General features: G+C 41.2%; 2 protein-coding genes across 2 annotated transcripts in view; both read left to right on the top strand.

Annotated features, from left to right (window-relative positions):
- Positions 1–6: 6 nt before the first annotated feature.
- On the top strand, positions 7–12,398 carry LOC129392637 (RAD51-associated protein 1-like). Its single transcript, XM_055089117.1, has 6 exons — positions 7–144; positions 1,082–1,180; positions 3,776–3,925; positions 8,098–8,259; positions 9,219–9,380; positions 12,352–12,398. The coding sequence occupies exons 1-6, from the start codon at positions 111–113 to the stop codon at positions 12,396–12,398; spliced, it is 654 nt and encodes a 217-aa protein (XP_054945092.1). The 5' UTR covers positions 7–110.
- The window catches only part of LOC102990056 (dual specificity tyrosine-phosphorylation-regulated kinase 4), a 24,255-nt gene continuing 13,953 nt past the window's right edge, over positions 9,224–19,525 (top strand). Inside the window, 2 exon segments of the mRNA XM_055088859.1 lie at positions 9,224–9,380; positions 12,971–13,120. The gene's annotated coding sequence lies outside the window, so the exon portion shown is untranslated.

A 19,525-nucleotide genomic window follows, 5' to 3' on the forward strand; every position in this document is an offset into this window, starting at 1 on the left:
AAATGAAGTACTGATATATGCTACAACATGGATGAACCTTGAAAACATTGTAGGGAGCCAAAGAAGCCTGGCACAAAAGGCCACATATTATATGGTTCCAGTAATACGAAATGTCCGGAATAGACAAGTCCATAGAAACAGAAGGTAGATTAGTGGTTGCCAGATGCTGGGGAGGGGGAAACGGGGACGGACTGCTAGTAGATATGAGGTTTCTTTTTGGGTTGATGAAAGTGTTCTGAAATTACATAGTGGTGATGGTTTCACAGCTCTCTGAATATACTAAAAACTGCTGAATTGTATGCTTCAAAAGGGTGGATTTTATACTGTGCGACTTATATCTCAATAAAATTGTTATTTAAAAAAATAAATCCTTCAAGGTGCATCTCAGTATTACCTCCTTTACGTAGCCTTTTCTTACCTTCAGACCTTTTCAAACCTTTCTTTGCTTTCTCTTCCTCTTAAGCACTATAGCACTCTTGACCACCTTGAACAGGAGACGTGATAATCTGTTTATATAGGGTAATTACTATGGGACTTGTTTTCCTACCTCCTCATTAACTGCAGACTTTTTGAGGGCACTTTTAACATCCTGTCTAGTGCAATGCCTCACAGAGTAAGTACTTGCTGAGCTATTTGTCAAAGTCCAGATTGGGCGGAACAGATGTAAAAAAAAAAAAAGTAATTTCAGTTTAATAAAAGAGCTATAACAGCTGTCTGAAGAGGTGTGGGTGAGGTCAAGGAAGATTTCTAAGTGGAAGTGATGTTTGAGCCACGTCCGTTCTCAGTTGGGCAGGTGCTTCCCACCTGGACGGAGCTGGTGGTGAGGAAGAGACATCACAATGAAATGCACATTGTCACGTGATGCTCCTATTTCAAATCTGTTCTGCTGGGTCCAACATGACACTTAACGTTTCAGGAGGCTTAACGTTAAGGAGCAATTATGATCATGATTATTGTTGAAGAACATCTTTCTGAGGTTGGAAAGAAACTCTTAGTCACTGAGGAAAATCTCAGATTTTAGTTGAGATTGATAGTTTGCAAACTCATTATTATTTGTGTGTCTATTTTAGAATGCCTTTAGATGATAAGCTCTACCAGAGAGACGTAGAAGTCGCACTGGCTTTATCAGTGAAGGAACTTCCAACCGTCACCATTGATGTGGAGGAGTCTCAAGATAAAAGTAACTTTATTTTTGATAATTCTCTTTAAAACCTTCTTATTGCTTTTGTAATCATTTCGTTGGATGAGCCTTTATAGAGGGAAAAATGTAGTTTTAAAACTTTGGACTAAAAAAGGAGCAATTTGCAGGTGGTGCCGTTGGATTCAGTTGTTTATTCAGTTGCATAAATCTCATCCACACATAAATACCTCTCTGCCTAACACTCAGATTCAACTGGAGGACGTGGACTATGACCCTGCATGTCCAAAGTTCATCTGTATATGCAGTGAAAATTTAATTTCATGATCAAATAAGTTGACCTGTACATCCGAGCACTCCACCTTCTTTCTCTCCAAATTCAGCTTAGTTAAAACATAATCTAATGGTGGTAATTTTTATTATTTACAGAGGCTAAAGGCACTAATTTGGTTAGCAAGCTCAGTAGACTTGATAGATTTATGACTGCTGGCTTTATCTGTGGATTTTTCTCTGTGGATTTTTCTGGCAATTGGTCAGCAGATGGCAATATTGACATTCTGGAGAAGCAGAAATCATTATTCCCGGAAAAGACATTCAAATTGCTCAGTTTCTTTTTGGATGAAACTGCTTTGGCCTAACTTCTTTTATCTTGGAGGATATTTTTAGCCCATTTGCTTATTTAGGGGTATAGATGTTTAAGTCAGTATTGCCTCCTGTTTGAAAATAAGTGAGATAGTGTTGATTAGGGGGCCCTTTTAGTAATCAGGAGTCAAAGAAACTGAAAAAGAGAGTTATCATGTATCTAAAACTGAGAAAATGAAAATCTCTTTCCTGTAAAAGATCGTGGCATTGTATAGCAAGGTTTCCTTGGAAGTACCACTTCTCCGAGAGTAATAGTACCAATCATCGTGACTTAAAGTTCTCTTAAAATACTCTAGATCATTTTAAAGTTGTGATAATGATGGAAGAGTCTTTACATTTGGAAAAGCACAGATCGGCCTATACAGAAATGATAGTTAATGTTTGTCCACTGTTTCCTTTGTGCTGGGCACCACAATAAGCAATTTCCACATTCAGTCAACATTTAATTCCCCACAGTAGCCTCATTTAATCCCCACACTGTTTTTTTTTTGGTTTTTGGGTTTTGTTTTTTTTTTGGCTGCGTTGGGTATTCGTTGCTGCATGCGGGCTTCTCTAGCTGCGGCGAGTGGGGGCTGCTCTTCCTTGCGGTGTGCGGGCTTCTCACTGCGGTGGCTTCTCTCGTTGTGGAGCATGGGCTCTAGGCACACGGGCTTCAGTAGTTGTGGTACACGGGCTCAGTAGTTGTGGCTCGTGGGCTTCAGTAGTTGTAGCTCATGGGCTCTAGAGCACAGGTTCAGTAGTTGCGGCGCACGGGCTTCGTTGCTCCGCGGCATGTGGGATCTTCCCAGACCAGGGCTTGAACCCGTGTCCCCTGCATTGGCAGGCGGATTCTCAACCACTGCGCCACCAGGGAAGCCCCCCAGACTGTTTTTATCTCCACATTATAGATGAGGAAATTAAGTCTTGTAGAGGATGAGCAACTTTCCCCTGGTATATTGCCGATTTAAGAGCCTGACTTTGAACTTAAGTCTGAGTAAAGTTTGTGTGATTTCAGAGCCAAAACTTCTAACCATATGTTAGCCTCGCCAAGTAAAGTCACTGTGCTAGTTTGAGACTGGATCAGCGGTCCCCAGTCTTTTTGGTGCCACAGACCGGTGTTTTGGAAAGCAGTTTTTCCACGGGGTGGAACGGGGGAGAATGGTTCAGGCAGTAATGTGAGCGATGGGCAGGGATAGGGAGCAGCTGTAAATACAGATGAAGCTTCGCTCACTCGCCGCTCCCCTCCTGCTGTGCGGCCCAGTTCCTACCAGGCTGCGGACCGGTACCAGTCCACGGCCCGGGGGCTGGGGACCCCTGGTCTGGATCATTTATCTGTATCTAAATGGTATTAGATTTTAGCACTTATCTTCCTATTTCTAGACATTGGTTGATTAGGGTGCTTTCTTCTTCCTTATAGTTAGACATTGACAAACATGGCAATAGTGAAACGGAAGCAAGGAGTAAGTCTCCTCATATCTCCAAATGCAGTGTAGCCAGTGACTATTTAGGTAAGTTTTTGATATTAATAATATTTTTTCCATCGACATTTTCTAACTCTTATTTAAATTCCTGATACTGTAACTAGAACCAAGGTCTTCACATTTGTGAAAGTTCTCTTCACCCCTTCTCCTTTGTTTCTTTCTGGTTTGATTTTCCTCTCTTTTAACTGCAGACCCAGTTTCTCCCCTGGTGGAGGGTCACGACTACCCATGGCTTCTAGTTGACAGCAGCTGAACACTGAGGAAAGGGGCTCTATCTTCCCAGCTCCAGTTTGAAAATTCTTGGGGAAAGACTCTTTCAGTGTGGGCCTTCGACTTTTGCTTAACTCAGACTGTTGCCAGGAGACTGATGTATTATGATTGGCTCAGATTGGGCTGTGTGGTCTGTTACCAGAAGCACAGGAAGGAGAAAGCTGGGCAAATAAAAAGAGCAGGTGTAATAGAAGTCTACTCCACAGTTCTCTAAATGTTACCTGGCACAAGAAGTTTCATTGATTTTTTTTTTTTTATCCTGAAGATCTGGATCAGATCCCTGGGGAGGATGATTCCCAGGGTTCTCAGCGGAGAAGAAAAGCGGCATCCCAAGCCGTGGTCCAGCAGAGGAAGATTCTTTTGGAAAACAGCGACGGCGACGTTGCCGATGACTCCGAAGCAGACTTTGCAACTGGTAGGTTATGTCCTAACTCAAAATTAAGCCTGTGGAGAGTCAGTAGAAAGTTCTTGGAGACCATGAACGTGTGCAAAGCACTGCTAAACGCTGTGTACAAACTTGAGGAATACACAGGACAGTTCAATTCAGCTATGGCATTTGGGGGAAAAGCTTTATCTGGAGGTGACCTTTAAGCTGTGCCTTGAAAAATGAGTAGCATTTAGGGGTGAAATAGCACTTCTGACTGATAGAAGGGCATAAACTATGTGGAATCTAAGAAACAAAACAAATGATCAAACAACAAAACAGAAACAGTTACAGATACAGAGAACAAACAGGTGGTTGCCTGAGGGGAGGAGGGTGAGGAGAGGAAAGAAAGAGTTGAGAGAGATTAAGAAGGACAGACTTCCAGTTGCAAATTAAATGAGTCATGGAATGTACAGTGCGGGGAATATACTCAATAATTATGTAATATCTTTGTGTAGTGACAGATGGTAACTAGCTTATTGTGGTGATCATTTTGAAATGTATAGAAATATCGAATCACTATGTTGTGTACCAGGAGCTAACACAGTGTTTTAGGTCATTTATACTTCACAAACAAACAAATTCATGGAAAAATAGATTAAGTTTGTGGTTACCAGAGGCAGGTGTTGGGGGAGGGGGAATGGGATGGAGGCAGTCAGTAAGTACACACGTGCAGCTATAAGATAAATAAGCACTAGGGATATAACGTACAACAGGACGAAGATGATGAACACAGCTGTGTGTTACATATGAAAGTTAAGAGAGTAAATCCTAAGAGTTCTCATCACAAGAAAAACAATTTTTTCGATTTCTTTAATCTTGTGTCTGTGAGATGATGGAGGTTCACCAAACTTCTTGTGATAGTCACTTCATGATGTACGTAAGTCAGATCGTTATGTTGTACACCTTAAACCTACACAGTGCTGCGTGTCAGTTATATCTCAATAAACCTGGAAGAAACAAAAGAAAAAGACGTAGAAACACACAGACACACACACACACACACACACACACACACACACACGCAGAGTTCAGTGAGGTTTGCAGGGAAGGGAGAATGTGGTGGAGGTTGAAGAGGCCGCCTGGCACCAGATCGTGAAGGGTCTCAAGCCTGCTTTACCTTAAATGGAAGGACAAACATGTTCCCCGATACGCTCAGTGTACTTCAAGGAGCAATAGTACCAGGTTATCTTCATCTGCCCTAAGCCAAGAATGGCTCACTCTCCCATCCCCTCGGAGCTGGTGGTTTATTACACTTGAATGTGCTACTTCATGATGTACTTAAGTCAGATCGTTATGTTGTACACCTTAAACCTACACAGTGCTGCGTGTCAGTTATATCTCAATAAACCTGGAAGAAACAAAAGAAAAAGACGTAGAAACACACAGACACACACACAGAGTTCAGTGAGGTTTGCAGGGAAGGGAGAATGTGGCGGAGGTTGAAGAGGCCGCCTGGCACCAGATCGTGAAGGGTCTCAAGCCTGCTTTACCTTAAATGGAAGGACAAACATGTTCCCCGATACGCTCAGTGTACTTCAAGGAGCAATAGTACCAGGTTATCTTCATCTGCCCTAAGCCAAGAATGGCTCACTCTCCCATCCCCTCGGAGCTGGTGGTTTATTACACTTGAATGTGCTGCTGGATTCATTTCAGACAACCTGAGTTATCTGGGACAGGGTCCCTTCTTTAAGTGACATTTCAGAGTTTTCCTCCTGCACTGGCTCACCCTAGATTAGAAGAGAAAGGAACTTCTGTGACCTTCAGTGGGAAAAGAAAAGTGAAAATGGAGAGAATCAAGGCTTTTCTTAAGGACATCTAAAGATACCCCAAATCCATAACCTGAGTGTCTGGGCCTTGCAGATTTCCCAGTGTGAGATGCTAATGACTTGGGATTCTGGGAGCTCCATTTCCCCACCTCCAATTTATTTAAATAGCATTATAGCCCGCTCCTGCAGTTTATCCTCTCAAGCCAAGAAAAGAACACATGAGATACCGTAACTGTTGGGGTTATAGGAAGCTGTATCCTCCTAGATTCTATAGTCTGAAATTTTGGAGAAACTTCTCCACTGCTTGCCCCCCCTGAACCTAGATCCTCTTGGGAATCCAGAAATAATTATTTGATTTTGCAAGGTACTATTTATAGCGGCCTTCATGTGATCTGCTGGCCTTATATGGTGAATTCTGTATAACACGGTAACTATTATGTGAATACATGGGTTGATTATCTGTTTTTAAAATTTTATTTGTGTGGGAAGAATGATAGAATAAGGACATCACAATTTGAAGATTGTAATGACATTGTTGATTTAGGCAAAGATCATCAATAGAAGGCTGACGAGGATCTTTACAATGGAGAATTCAGGCCGGCGTCAGCTGAACCAACCAGGAGTGGGGCAGCCATACATTCTGTGCTTTCTGATATGACTGACATAATATGGAGAACAGAGCATCACCTATGATGTGTATTCTTGCCCCAAAAAAGTAATAATAATAATAATGTGAGCCTGATTCTAATTGAGCCTTGAGAAAATTCCAGCTCACGGGAAATGCAAGAGTAAGTAAAATGACACCATGAGGAAGAAAACAGACCAATCCAGAATGTAGGACATTCCATAGGACAACTGACCTAGTTGCTTCAACATGTCAAAGGCATGGGGGAAAAAGGGATGGGATATTGCTCTATATTAAAAGTGATTAATATGGGCTGGATAGAAGATGATTCCAGGAAACTATTGTTGATATCATTAGATATGTTAATGACGTGTTTTTTATAAGTCCGTGTTTTTTAGAGATGCATTCTGAAGTATGTAGAAATGTAATAACGCAGTGTCTTGGGTTTATTTTTATATACTCTGAGAAGGAAAGGGAAGAAAAGATAGACAGATGAAACAAATGTTGCAAAATATTGATGATTGTTGAATCTGGGTGGTAGTTTATTATTATCTACTGTTGTGTATGTTTGAAAATTTTCATATATATATGTATTTTTTATATAAAATATATTATTCCATATAGATAGTTAGGTAGATATTATATATGGTGGGTATGACAGTGGTTATCTCTGAGTGAGGAGATTAGGGAGTGGGCTTTCTTCTTCCTTAATACTTTTTTGGTATGGTCGGCATTTTCTACAGTAAGCATGTACTGCATTTGTAATAATGTATAAAAAAGTGTAAAAAGGTTTTTTATGAATATAGGGCTAATCCTTATTTACAGTTAATTTTCAGAGTTTAGTATTTACAGGACATGATTTTCTGATCCTCTCTTCCCCTGAAAAATAGAAGAATCATTGCTTAACTCTTGAGTATTCTCTATGCTTTTTTCCAGAAGCTGTAGCTACTTAACACATTCCATCACTGGCTTGTATCATCCCATGCAGAATAGAAAGGAGTTTGTGGGAAATCAGAGTTGTGTCCCAGGTGAAATCATACACAGGATTGTCAGTTAAGATGGTTATGGTACGGTCAGTCTCTTCTCAATTCCCAGTGGGTTTCTGTTCTGGCATGTTGAAGTTGGTGTGATTAAGGAAAGGCATACGGTCATTATTACCATCAAGGTTATCGTTTTGGAAGAGCAGCTAATGTTATACCCAACCATTCTTCTCAGAAGTTGCTTAGTTAAACTGGTAAAATCAGAAGTAAGGATTACTGATGGGAAATTAATGATAATAACAATAGCAAGCAATGCTCTTCTGTTCGCTATATGCCAGATGTTATTCTTTACCTATATTAACTCACTTAGTCTTCACAACAGCCCTGTGATGCAGGTTATAGGGTTCTCCCTATTTTATACATAGGAAACTGAGGCACGGTGAAGTTAGGGACCTGTCTCAGGTCACACGACATGTCAGTGGAGGGGCCAGGATCCAGACCCAGGCACCATGCATTGTTTTGCCCCTGGAAACAGCATAGCACAAAGGGGCACAAGAATCTGGTGCAGAAGATGGAGTTGAGGCACTAGAAGCCTCACTTTTTTTTTTTTTTTTTTTTTTTTTGGCCACGCCGAGCACCATATGGGATCTTAGATCTTAGTTCCCCAACCAGGGATTGAACTCCCTGCAGTGGAAGCGTGGAGTCCTAACCACTGGACCGCCAGGGAAGTCCTAGAGGCCTCACTTTTTAGAACTTTTTAGAGATGAGGTATGTCATCTTCTGTTTCAGGTGAGGATTCTGAGGACGATTCTGATTTTAGTGAGAGTGAAGATGATGAAAGTTTCACTGTGAGAAAAAGTAAAGTTAAAGAAATTAACAAGAAAGAAGGGAAAGGGAAATGTCCAGTTGAAAAGAAAGAGAAGAAAGCCAAATCCAAACGGGATGATGTGGGTAAGAACAGTCCCCCATACGTCACTTCGTACTGGACAGGCTTGCTTACTTACCGTGCTTCTCTCACCTTTGCCTTTAGTCTCCTTAACCTTTTGCCAGCGTTCGTTTCTTGTTAAGATCCGTGGAAGAGAGCAGGCTGGGGTGGGGAAGGCAGACGGGCACATAGGGGCACTGACCCCCCACCCCCTCCTTTCCAGCACGGACTGTTTGTCCCCCTTCATGCTGGGCCTCCCTCTGAGTGGCTCCTGTCACCTGCATTTCACAGCGACAAAACTGAGGCTCCGAGAGCCAGTGGGTTTCTGTTCTGGCATGTTGAAGTTGGTGTGATTAAGGAAAGGCCTACGGTCATTATTACCATCAAGGTTATCGTTTTGGAAGAGCAGCTAATGTTATACCCAACCATTCTTCTCAGAAGTTGCTGAGTTAAACTGGTAAAATCAGAAGTAAGGATTACTGATGGGAAATTAATGATAATAGCAATAGCAAGCAATGCTCTTCTGTTCGCTATTTGCCAGATGTTATTCTTTACCTATATTAACTCACTTAGTCTTCACAACAGCCCTGTGATGCAGGTTATAGGGTTCTCCCTATTTTATACATAGGAAACTGAGGCACGGTGAAGTTAGGGACCTGTCTCAGGTCACACGACATGTCAGTGGAGGGGCCAGGATCCAGACCCAGGCACCATGCATTGTTTTGCCCCTGGAAACAGCATAGCACAAAGGGGCACAAGAATCTGGGGCAGAAGATGAAGTTGAGGCACTAGAAGCCTCACCATTTTTTTTTTTTTTTTTGCCACGCCGAGCGCCATATGGGATCTTAGATCTTAGTTCCCCAACCAGGGATTGAACTCCCTGCAGTGGAAGCGTGGAGTCCTAACCACTGGACCGCCAGGGAAGTCCTAGAAGCCTCACTTTTTAGAACTTTTTAGAGATGAGGTATGTAATCTTCTGTTTCAGGTGAGGATTCTGAGGACGATTCTGATTTTAGTGAGAGTGAAGATGATGAAAGTTTCACTGTGAGAAAAAGTAAAGTTAAAGAAATTAACAAGAAAGAAGTGAAAGGGAAATGTCCAGTTGAAAAGAAAGAGAAGAAAGCCAAATCCAAACGGGATGATGTGGGTAAGAACAGTCCCCCATACGTCACTTCGTACTGGACAGGCTTGCTTACTTACCGTGCTTCTCTCACCTTTGCCTTTAGTCTCCTTAACCTTTTGCCAGCGTTCGTTTCTTGTTAAGATCCGTGGAAGAGAGCAGGCTGGGGTGGGGAAGGCAGACGGGCACATAGGGGCACTGACCCCCCACCCCCTCCTTTCCAGCACGGACTGTTTGTCCCCCTTCATGCTGGGCCTCCCTCTGAGTGGCTCCTGTCACCTGCATTTCACAGCGACAAAACTGAGGCTCCGAGAGGTTAAACCGTTTGTTGGAATTCTTATAGCTGATAAGCGAGGGGCTAGAATTTGCACCCAGGCTTGTCCATTCAGAGCGTAAATCTGTCCATTAGACCACATTTTCTCCACACGATTAAACAGGGAAGTTGGCGTGATTCTCATTTTCTGCTGTTGCGTGTGACTCAGTCTTTGAGTTGAGAACGCTTTTGTCATGTGTTTAGGGCCCTGTGGTTTCTTCAGAATGAATTCAGTTAGGAGAAACCAGTTTTACAATAGAACTTTTGGAATTTGTGACGACTTGAATGTGGAATATTTGTTTCTTGTATAAAAGAAGTTAGGATATTTTTGAGTTCATAATATGCAATAGATTACTGTAAACTGTAACTTCCTTTAACCTGCTTTGTTTTACTTACTGATAGATATTTTTATGTCTCGGGTGTTTAATATATGTACTGTTTGAAACTAAACTTTCCATTATTCAGACTCCATTCATTAAGGGTGGGCGTTGCTCTCACCTTAAATAGCATGGTGCTGAGTACTGGTGCTGAGTACTTACTAAGAAATGAGAACTAAGTACTGATTGAGTCGTATTCCTCCCACCGCTGTAGTCTCAATTAGCCAGGTTTTAATTGGTGTTTTTTTGCAATTGGCCAATTCATCTGGTTTCCAGAAATTAGATTTTAAATGTAGGGGTTTTTAGAGGTAAAGCTGTTTATTAGTTTCCAATTGCTGCTGTAAAAATTTATCACAAATTTAGTGGCTTAAATCAACACAAATTTATTACTTTACCGTTCTGCAGGTCATGGGTTCAAAATGTTCCTCACTCGGCTAAAATCAAGCTGCTGGCAGAGCTCTGTTCCTCTGTGGAAGTTCAAGGGGGAGAAGAACCCCCTTTCCTGCCTCTTCTAGCTTCTAGAGGCCGCCTGCTCTCTTGACGGGTGGTCCACTTCTCCCTTCAGCGCCATCACATAACTCGTTCTCCCACTTCTCACTTTCGCTTATAAGCACCCTTGTGAGTACACTGGGGCCATCGGATAACTCAGGATAACCTCCCCATCTCCAGAGCCTTAATTTAGTCACACCTGCTAAGTCCCTTTGCTGTGTAAGGTAACATGTGCACACATTCTGGGAATTAGGAGACAGGTCTCTTTAAGGGACCGCCTACCACCAACTGATATGAAAAAGTCATTGACAATAGGAGAAAAACCTAACATGAATATATTTCATATTTTCTTCAGATGTTTGTTTATGCTTTCTCACCAAAACATTCTAAAAACTAAAGATAAAATTTCAGTTTCCAGGTTGGAGTTTGCCGCTTAAAGTCTTCCATATACCCTGGAGCAAGTTGCTTCCCGAGAAAATTTCCTAAGTAATATTAGAAGTAAAGTTTAACAGCTAAATAATGAGATTAAGAATTTGGAATTTATTACTTTACCGTTCTGCAGGTCATGGGTTCAAAATGTTCCTCACTCGGCTAAAATCAAGCTGCTGGCAGAGCTCTGTTCCTCTGTGGAAGTTCAAGGGGGAGAAGAACCCCCTTTCCTGCCTTTTCTAGCTTCTAGAGGCCGCCTGCTCTCTTGACGGGTGGTCCACTTCTCCCTTCAGAGCCATCACATAACTCGTTCTCCCACTTCTCACTTTCGCTTATAAGCACCCTTGTGAGTACACTGGGGCCATCGGATAACTCAGGATAACCTCCCCATCTCCAGAGCCTTAATTTAGTCACACCTGCTAAGTCCCTTTGCTGTGTAAGGTAACATGTGCACACATTCTGGGAATTAGGAGACAGGTCTCTTTAAGGGACCGCCTACCACCAACTGATATGAAAAAGTCATTGACAATAGGAGAAAAACCTAACATGAATATATTTCATATTTTCTTCAGATGTTTGTTTATGCTTTCTCACCAAAACATTCTAAAAACTAAAGATAAAATTTCAGTTTCCAGGTTGGAGTTTGCCGCTTAAAGTCTTCCATATACCCTGGAGCAAGTTGCTTCCCGAGAAAATTTCCTAAGTAATATTAGAAGTAAAGTTTAACAGCTAAATAATGAGATTAAGAATTTGGAAAGATGGATTATATTTCTAGTCCCACTAATAATGTACTGATAACCTCTAAGCGTCTCTGACCTGGCAGGTGTTATCATTTTTCCCTGAATAGAGAAAATTTCAAGAGCTATGGTGTCCAATATGGTAGCCACTAGCCAAAGTAGCTCTATCATATTTAAATTAATTAAAATTAGGTAAAATTTAAAAGTCAGTTCCTTGGTTTTGCTAACCACATTTCAAGTGCTCACTAACTGTATGTGGCTTGTGGCTACCGTATTGGACAGCACGAAATACAGAACGTTCCCATCACGGCAGAAAAGTCTGTGGGACGGGGCTGACCTAGAGAATGTAGGTGTTAACGTTAAGAAGAGTGTTTAGTGAAAATGTTCATATGCACAGGCACTTAGAGCCACCTAGGTATCTCGAAGCAAGCATTATCTGAGAGTGAACTTGTATTCTGCTTCTCCCTCCATCAAAAACAAACCACCCAAATCCACTCCCATTCTGTGTTCATTCTCTGGGTAAATGGTGCCATCAGATGGTGTGTTCCTGACAGGAACTTGCCAATCATGATTATTCCCTCATCTCCAGCACTCCTCCCCCTTCTAGTTACTAAAAACTATCCACTCTGTTTTCCCCCCTTTCTCCCCCTTAGTTCAGGCCCTGATCCCCTCTCACCTGGGTTACCATAGAGCCGTCTAGGTGGTCTGCTTTTACACTGCCCTCGGCAAGATGCTTCTAGATGTAGGTTCCGTGCCCCGTGACCACCTCTAGAGTCTGTCATCTCTCTCACCACGTTGCACTGTACGCATCTCTGCACTTTTCTGCCCTTTCTACTAGAGTCTAGTGACTGGACCGTAAATTCCTAGAGCCTAATAAAATGTCTCACTGACATATTCCGATGAGACACTATCGTGTGATGATTACAAGTGTGGACTCTGGACTCAGACACTTACTAGCTCTCAAACTACAGGCAGATGGTTTAACCTCTCTGTTTCCTTAACTGACAGTAGGGATAGTCACTTCTATATTGGAGTTGCTCTAAGGGTTAGAGGTAATGTATATGATATGCTTACCATACTTCCTAGCATGTAATGCTCATAAAAGATGGCTATTCTTAGACTCTCAATAAATGTTGACTAATGAGTTTTTCGAATTTATGATTCTGCTTCTTTAATTCTTATAAGCTTATGTAACTTGATAATTTTCACACATACATGCTAGACTTAATCTTCCTCTGTGACCCCTTTTTTTATGTATATTTTTCAAACAAGTGACTTCAGTAGATTCTGCTCCAGCTGCTGTCAAGTCAGAATCTTGGCCCTCACCGAAAAAGGTTTCTCCTTCTTCAGAGGCCACTAGGAAGCCGTTACAAATACGAAGTCCTCCAGCTGAAAGCAAGAGACCTAAGTGGGTCCCACCAGGTACAGTATATTTATTTACTGCTCAAGGGCAGGGGCTTGGAAAATTACCACTAGTAGATTTTTTTTTTCTTAGTTGTAAATGTTACATATGAGCACTTCCTCATATTATTTTTTTTAATTTATTTTAATTTTATTAAAAAAATTTTTTTTTTGTCTGTGTTGCGTCTTCGTTGCTGCACATGGGCTTTCTCTAGTTGCGGCGAGCGGGGGGCTACTGTTCGTTGCGGTGCGCAGGCTTCTCATCGCGGTGGCTTCTCTTGTTGCGGAGCGTGGGCTCTAGGCATGCAGGCTTCAGTAGTTGCATCATGCCAGCTCAGTAGTTGTGGCTTGCGGGCTCTAGAGCGCAGGATCAGTTGTGGCGCACGGGCTTGGTTGCTCCGCGGCATGTGGGATCTTCCCGGACCAGGGCTCGAACCCGTGTCTCCTGCGTTGGCAGGCGGATTCTTAACCACTAAGCCACCAGGAAAGTCCCGGAAGGTTAATTATTGAAATAATGGAGCTCTGTCAGTTCAAGGATAATGCTTAGTGTATTTCTTCTGAGAATAATTAGTGATTCTGCAACAAAAGAATTTTTAAAGTATTGATACAATGACTGTAGAAATTTGAAGGTAGCATTAGCAAAAAGATAAAAAAGAAATAATGGATTGATGGGTAAAGAGTCACGTCATAAAACACAAAGTGCTTATAAATTCGTAGTGTGGAAGGGCCGGGCAGGTGACAGAGGTGAGGGAATTGGGCCTGGGGAGGAAGCGTGAGTGAGCGGGCGTTGCTGCCCTCGAGAGCGCGTGCCCTCTGGAAGGAAGCCGCCGTTACTCTTCTCCACCCGGTTGTCAACATGCAGGATTATGGGCCTCGTATTTCCACGTCTGAGTTCTTGAAGAGAAGCCAGAAATACAGATTTTAGTGTGAAATCTCCTAGTTCTTAAAAGTGGACTTTTTAAAACACCATGTGGACCAAAGAGTATATCTGAGAGCAGGATTTGACCCTCAGGTTGCCAGCTAGCCTCCTGTCTTATACGAATGTGAGAAGACCACCAGCAAGATTCCAATGGGAAAATGAGCCAAGGACATAACATACCACTGCCCCCAAGAAGTACAACTAGAAACCAATATGAAAAGAATTGCAGCCTCACTGGTAATCAAGGAAATGTAAATTAAAATAATAAAATACTGTTTTATACCTCTCAAACTAGAAAATAATAAAGCTGTATCAACCAGTGCACTCTGGGTTGTGGGGTAGCAGGTATAATTATTTATTATAAATTTATAATCCCTTTACAGGACAGCTTGACAGGAGCCATAAAAATAAATCGATCTTTTGACTTAGGAACTAATCTTGGGAATTTATCCTTAAAAAGAATTCAAAAGAAAGAAAAGTAGTAAGTGGTCAGTAGTAAGTGATTTTTTTATAGCCATTTATAGACAAGTGGTGAAAAACTAGAAACAACCCGGAAGTTTGTTGTAGGAATTTGATCAATATGTGGCACGTATGTGCAACTAAGAATGATAAATCAGATGGCTGGAAACATGGAAATGTTCATAAAACCTTTGTATGAAAAAAATACACACACTTGTACTTATTATGGCTAAAATCATCATCAGCTACGAACATACATGTGGATAAATTCTGAAATTTAATACTCGTTGGAAATGATTGCTGTATTAGAGTGGTAGCGTAAATGAAACTAGTACAAATAAAGAAAAATGGTATTTGTCATATTTAAAGTTACGTGATATTTGAAAAAAATAGATTCTGTAAGGAGTACTTGTAAAAGTTGCCGAATTTGGTAAAAAGGTGTTAGATTTTGCAACTACTTTAGAAATTATAATTCCATTCATTTTTTCATGTCTTTACAGTCAGGGTGCTTTGCTCCCAACTTTCCTGTTTAGCTTTCACATTTAAAGTTTTGGTGTCATTACCTTGGCCTCTGAGGATGTTTGAAAATATGCAATGCTATATATTTTCTGCTCTTTAGTACTTCCCATTCTTTTGATCTAACATGTAAATTGATAGAACCTGCATAGCAGAATAACGCTTAACTCCTTTTTTTGGCCTCTTCTGTTTTATAAACTGACCTTTGTTACGAGGTTTCTGACGTTCTCAGCATCAGGTGATCTGTCTTCTTGCAGCAGTGTCCGGAAGCAGCAGCCGTAGCCCCCTGACAAGAGTGTCTGTGAGGTCTCCAACTCAGAGTCTCCGCCCTGGCTTGTCCCGAGTAGCACGAGTTAAACCTTTGCATCCAAATGCTGCTAGTAGCTGAGTGTAGTGGCAAGAAAATGTTTGATTAAGAAGATCTCACTTTTATAAGCATGTTTATATTTGTGTTTATATTTGAGGGGAGGGTATTGTAACATAAATGAATCCTTTAAAGTTGTGTAAATGATCTCTACCTGTTTTGTGATTGTTCTCTGAAAAGCTGTCTGAGACTTCAGTAAGAGGTTTGTTTATAAGAATTATCTTGGAATGTCATTCCCTTCTGAAGAGCATATTCTCTTTCCCTTATATGTATATAATAAGTCATTGTCATGACGTGGCTGTCAATTTGACATGGAGGGTGTCCCCGTTACATGTTGTTCTTTCCTAGTAACATGCCCGATGCTTCTTTCTGGCTTTGTCTAGTTTATGGCACCTGAAATTTAACTGTGCAGAGTTTATCTGGCAAAAGGAAAATTCCCATTTCTCCCAGGAGACATTTCTGAAATCTTACAAGTTACTTAACCTGCATTGTCAGTTTTGTTGCAATAGTGTTTCATATTTTAGCCAAATGTTTTTATATTGAGAATTCAGAATAATTTTCCGTATTAAAACAGTTGCTATACTATAGCGTATGTCTCCTACTTCGAAGTAGATGGTTAGATGGCAAATAGAATTTCGTGACATTTTATGAAGCCCTCGTTGTCAAAACCTTTAATAAAAGTGAAAAAGTTGTGATATGCACTTTGCCTTGATACGAATGCATCCGTCTGTCTCTAACTGTCTACATTTCATGCTAAAATGAGTGCTTTGCAGAAAACTGTTAGCCTTTTTGTTGTAAATATAAAGGGGAAGAGCTGTTTCTTAAAGTCGTCACTTTTACATTAAGCCCGTGCTTTAGAGGGTGGCTGTCAAGTACTTGTCACCCCTCTTGTATTAGATAGTACAGCCCTTTAGGAAGCTTATATCCTAAATCACTGTGAGTAAAACTAGTGATCGATATTTTATATTTATGGTGAGAACTTCAACCAAACCAAATTTCAATTCTTAATAAAAATACTTTGAATCATGTTAACCATTAAAAAATGTATAATACTTAGCTCAGTTCTTCTTAGTTAATGAAATATCTATGTTAATGTGAAGATAAGTATTTAGAATTATGATTAAAGTGATGATTTTATGTAGGAATTATGATCCTACTGCTATTATATATATTTTTTCTTACCGAGTGTATATTTTCTACTGTCTTACACCCCCTCACTTACCCCACGCTGCCCCCTCTTGGAAACATGTTTCCCAGGGACATGGTATTGAGGTACTCTGTATGCTGCAGTTTAACAATAAACATTTATTAAGCGCCTACCCTGTGTTAGTACTTATATCATTAATTAATCATCTGGACCAGCTTGATGAACCTGTTTTCTCTATGCTATTGATATTAGTAGTTTCCACTGAAAATTACCTTAAAGTGTGTCAAAACTGGCCTTGCAGAAAGCACTCGTGACCTTTCTGTTGCCAAACCCAGGGTACACTTTCTCACCTTATCTTATAGACCCTATTCATTATACCCTGCTTAGTACATTTTATTTCTGGGCCCGTATGACACCATTCTTTTGTACTTTTCTCCCCGCCTCCCTGCCTACTCTTCATTGTTTGTGGCTTGCTCATCTTTTGTGTCACCTACACCCACAGCTCTCACTACCATACCATATTCTGTGAGATTCCATTCTTTTCCCCCCCTGGTCCTTTTTTCTTTCAAAGCTTGGGCAACTTCAAGTTCCAATGGTCACCAGTGTGACAGTGACTGCCAAGTCAGGATCTTTACCCCAGACCTTGCTCTTGACACAGACCACTTGATCACGTGACGTAAGTCATCCCTGAATCAATAACGTCTCCCCCTCCCCAGGCGTTTTCCCTCCTGTATTTTCTGTTAGTAAATAGCATCACCGTCAGTCAACTGAGGTGCCTCAGGCACTTGCACCCTTCATATCCGGTCAGCAAGCTCTAGTCCATTTCCTGCGTTTCTCAAAACTGCTCTCTCCTTACACTTGCTGCCTTTACTCTGACTACTAACGGGCGTCCTTGCCTTGACTGGTAACCTACTCGGGCCTACCCATCAAGCCACTCTAGCCAGAGACAGTGTCCTAAAATAAAATCTGAGCCTGAACACCCCTCTGCTTAAAATCCACACACATACCCCTTAGCCTGTTTAGTTCACAAGCTATTTCGAATCAGGCTAGTCCCTGTCTGCTTCTTCAACCCTGTCCCATGCTGCCCACGTTCACCTTTGACCCCTGCCACACCACACTGGGTGCTAGTACCCATGGCTGCAGGTCTTCAGATGAATTTTACAGAAACAGGAAAAGAAATGCTTCTTATGGGATCAGAGAAGGTGACGGCTGTACAATCCCATAAAGTGAGGAGCACCCATCCCATTTTCCAGATGGGAAAACAGAGGCCCAGCAAGGTGAAACCCCTCACCCAAGTTGCACCCGTCTCTCCTCGCCACTACATGGTTCATGAAAGCAGGACTCTTCCTGTCTTGATCACTGCTGAACCCCAAAAAGGGCCCGGCATCTAGCAGCTGCTCCAGCAATTTCGGTTGACTGTAGGAACAATGCTGTTTCTTTCTTTTTCACTCTTATTCGGTATCGTGCCAAGACCTCCCCAGGTTGCAATGTAATTCGATAAATGTAGATATTAAAGACAAGGCTGCCCACTCTCACCGCTATTATTCAACATAGTTTTGGAAGGTTTAGCTACAGCGATCAGAGATGAAAAGGAAAAGAAATCCAAATCGGAAAAGAAGAAGTAAAACTGTCACTGTTTGCAGATGACATGATACTATACATAGAGAATCCTAAAGATGCTACCAGAAAACTACTAGAGCTAAACAACAAATTTGGTAAAATAGCAGGATGCAAAATTAATGCACAGAAATCTCTTGAATTCCTGTACACTAATGTTCAAGAATCTGAAAGAGAAATTAAGGAAACACTCCCATTTACCACTGCAACAAAAAGAATAAAATACCTAGGAATAAACCTACCTAAGGAGACAAAAGGCCTGTATGCCGAAAACTATAAGACACAGGTGAAAGAAATTAAAGATGATACAAACTGATGGAGAGATATACCATTCCTTGGATTGGAAGAATCAACATTGTGAAAATGACTATACTACCCAAAGCAACCTACAGATTCAATGCAATCTCTATCAAACGATCAATGGCATTTTTCACAGAACTAGACCAAAAAATTTCACAATTTGTATGGAAACACAAGGGACCCCGAATAGCCAAAGCAATCTTGAGAAAGAAAAACAGAGCTGGAAGATTCAGGCTCCTGGACTTCAGACCATACTACAAAGCTACAGTCATCAAGACAGTATGGTACTGGCAGAGAAACAGAATTATAGATCAATGGAACAGGCTAGAAAGCCCAGAGATAAACCCACGCACACATGGTCACCTTATCTTTGCTAAAGAAGGCAAGAATATACAGTGGAGAAAAGACAGCCTCTTCAATAAGTGGTGCTGGGAAAACTGGACAGCTACATGCAAAAGAATGAAATTAGAACACTCCCTAACACCATACACAAAAATAAACTCAAAATGGATTAAAGACCTAAATGTAAGGCCAAACACAGGACCTATGCCCTATGCGGTACCCCCAGCCCACTGTTTTCTATATAAATACACAGATACCCATGTGTGTATATACACACATACACACATTCATGGGCTCTTCTAGGAATTCAGTAAGAGCAGGTGTTCTGTTGGATTTTGACCCACCTCCTAGAGAAATGGAAATAAAAAAAAAACAAATGGGACCTAATGAAACTTAGAAGTTTTTTGCACAGCAAAGGAAACCATAAACAAGCCAAAAAGACAACTCTCAGAATGGGAGAAAATATTTGCAAACGAAGCAACTGCCAAATGATTAATCTCCAAAATATACAAGCAGCACATGCAGCTCAATATCAAAATAACAAACAACCCAATCCAAAAATGGGCTGAAGACCTAAATAGACGTTTCTCCAAAGAAGATATACAGATTGCCAACAAACACATGAGAGGATGCTCAACATCACTAATCATTAGAGAAATGCAAATCAAAACTACAATGAGGTATCACCTCACACCAGTCAGAATGGCCATCATCAAAAAATCTACAAACAATAAATGCTGGAGAGGGTGTGGAGAAAAGGGA

The sequence above is a fragment of the Physeter macrocephalus genome, chromosome 12 (assembly GCF_002837175.3).
Source record: "Physeter macrocephalus isolate SW-GA chromosome 12, ASM283717v5, whole genome shotgun sequence".
Classification (NCBI taxonomy): domain Eukaryota; kingdom Metazoa; phylum Chordata; class Mammalia; order Artiodactyla; family Physeteridae; genus Physeter; species Physeter macrocephalus.

Bases quoted from the DNA above. Each gene is read 5' to 3' on its own strand.
- LOC129392637 (XM_055089117.1), top strand. From the start codon at position 111: ATGTCCGGAATAGACAAGTCCATAGAAACAGAAG. The intron at 1,181-3,775 runs GTAACTTTATTT...TTTATCCTGAAG, and splicing joins GGAGGAGTCTCAAGATAAAA to ATCTGGATCAGATCCCTGGG. The intron at 3,926-8,097 runs GTAGGTTATGTC...CTTCTGTTTCAG, and splicing joins CGAAGCAGACTTTGCAACTG to GTGAGGATTCTGAGGACGAT.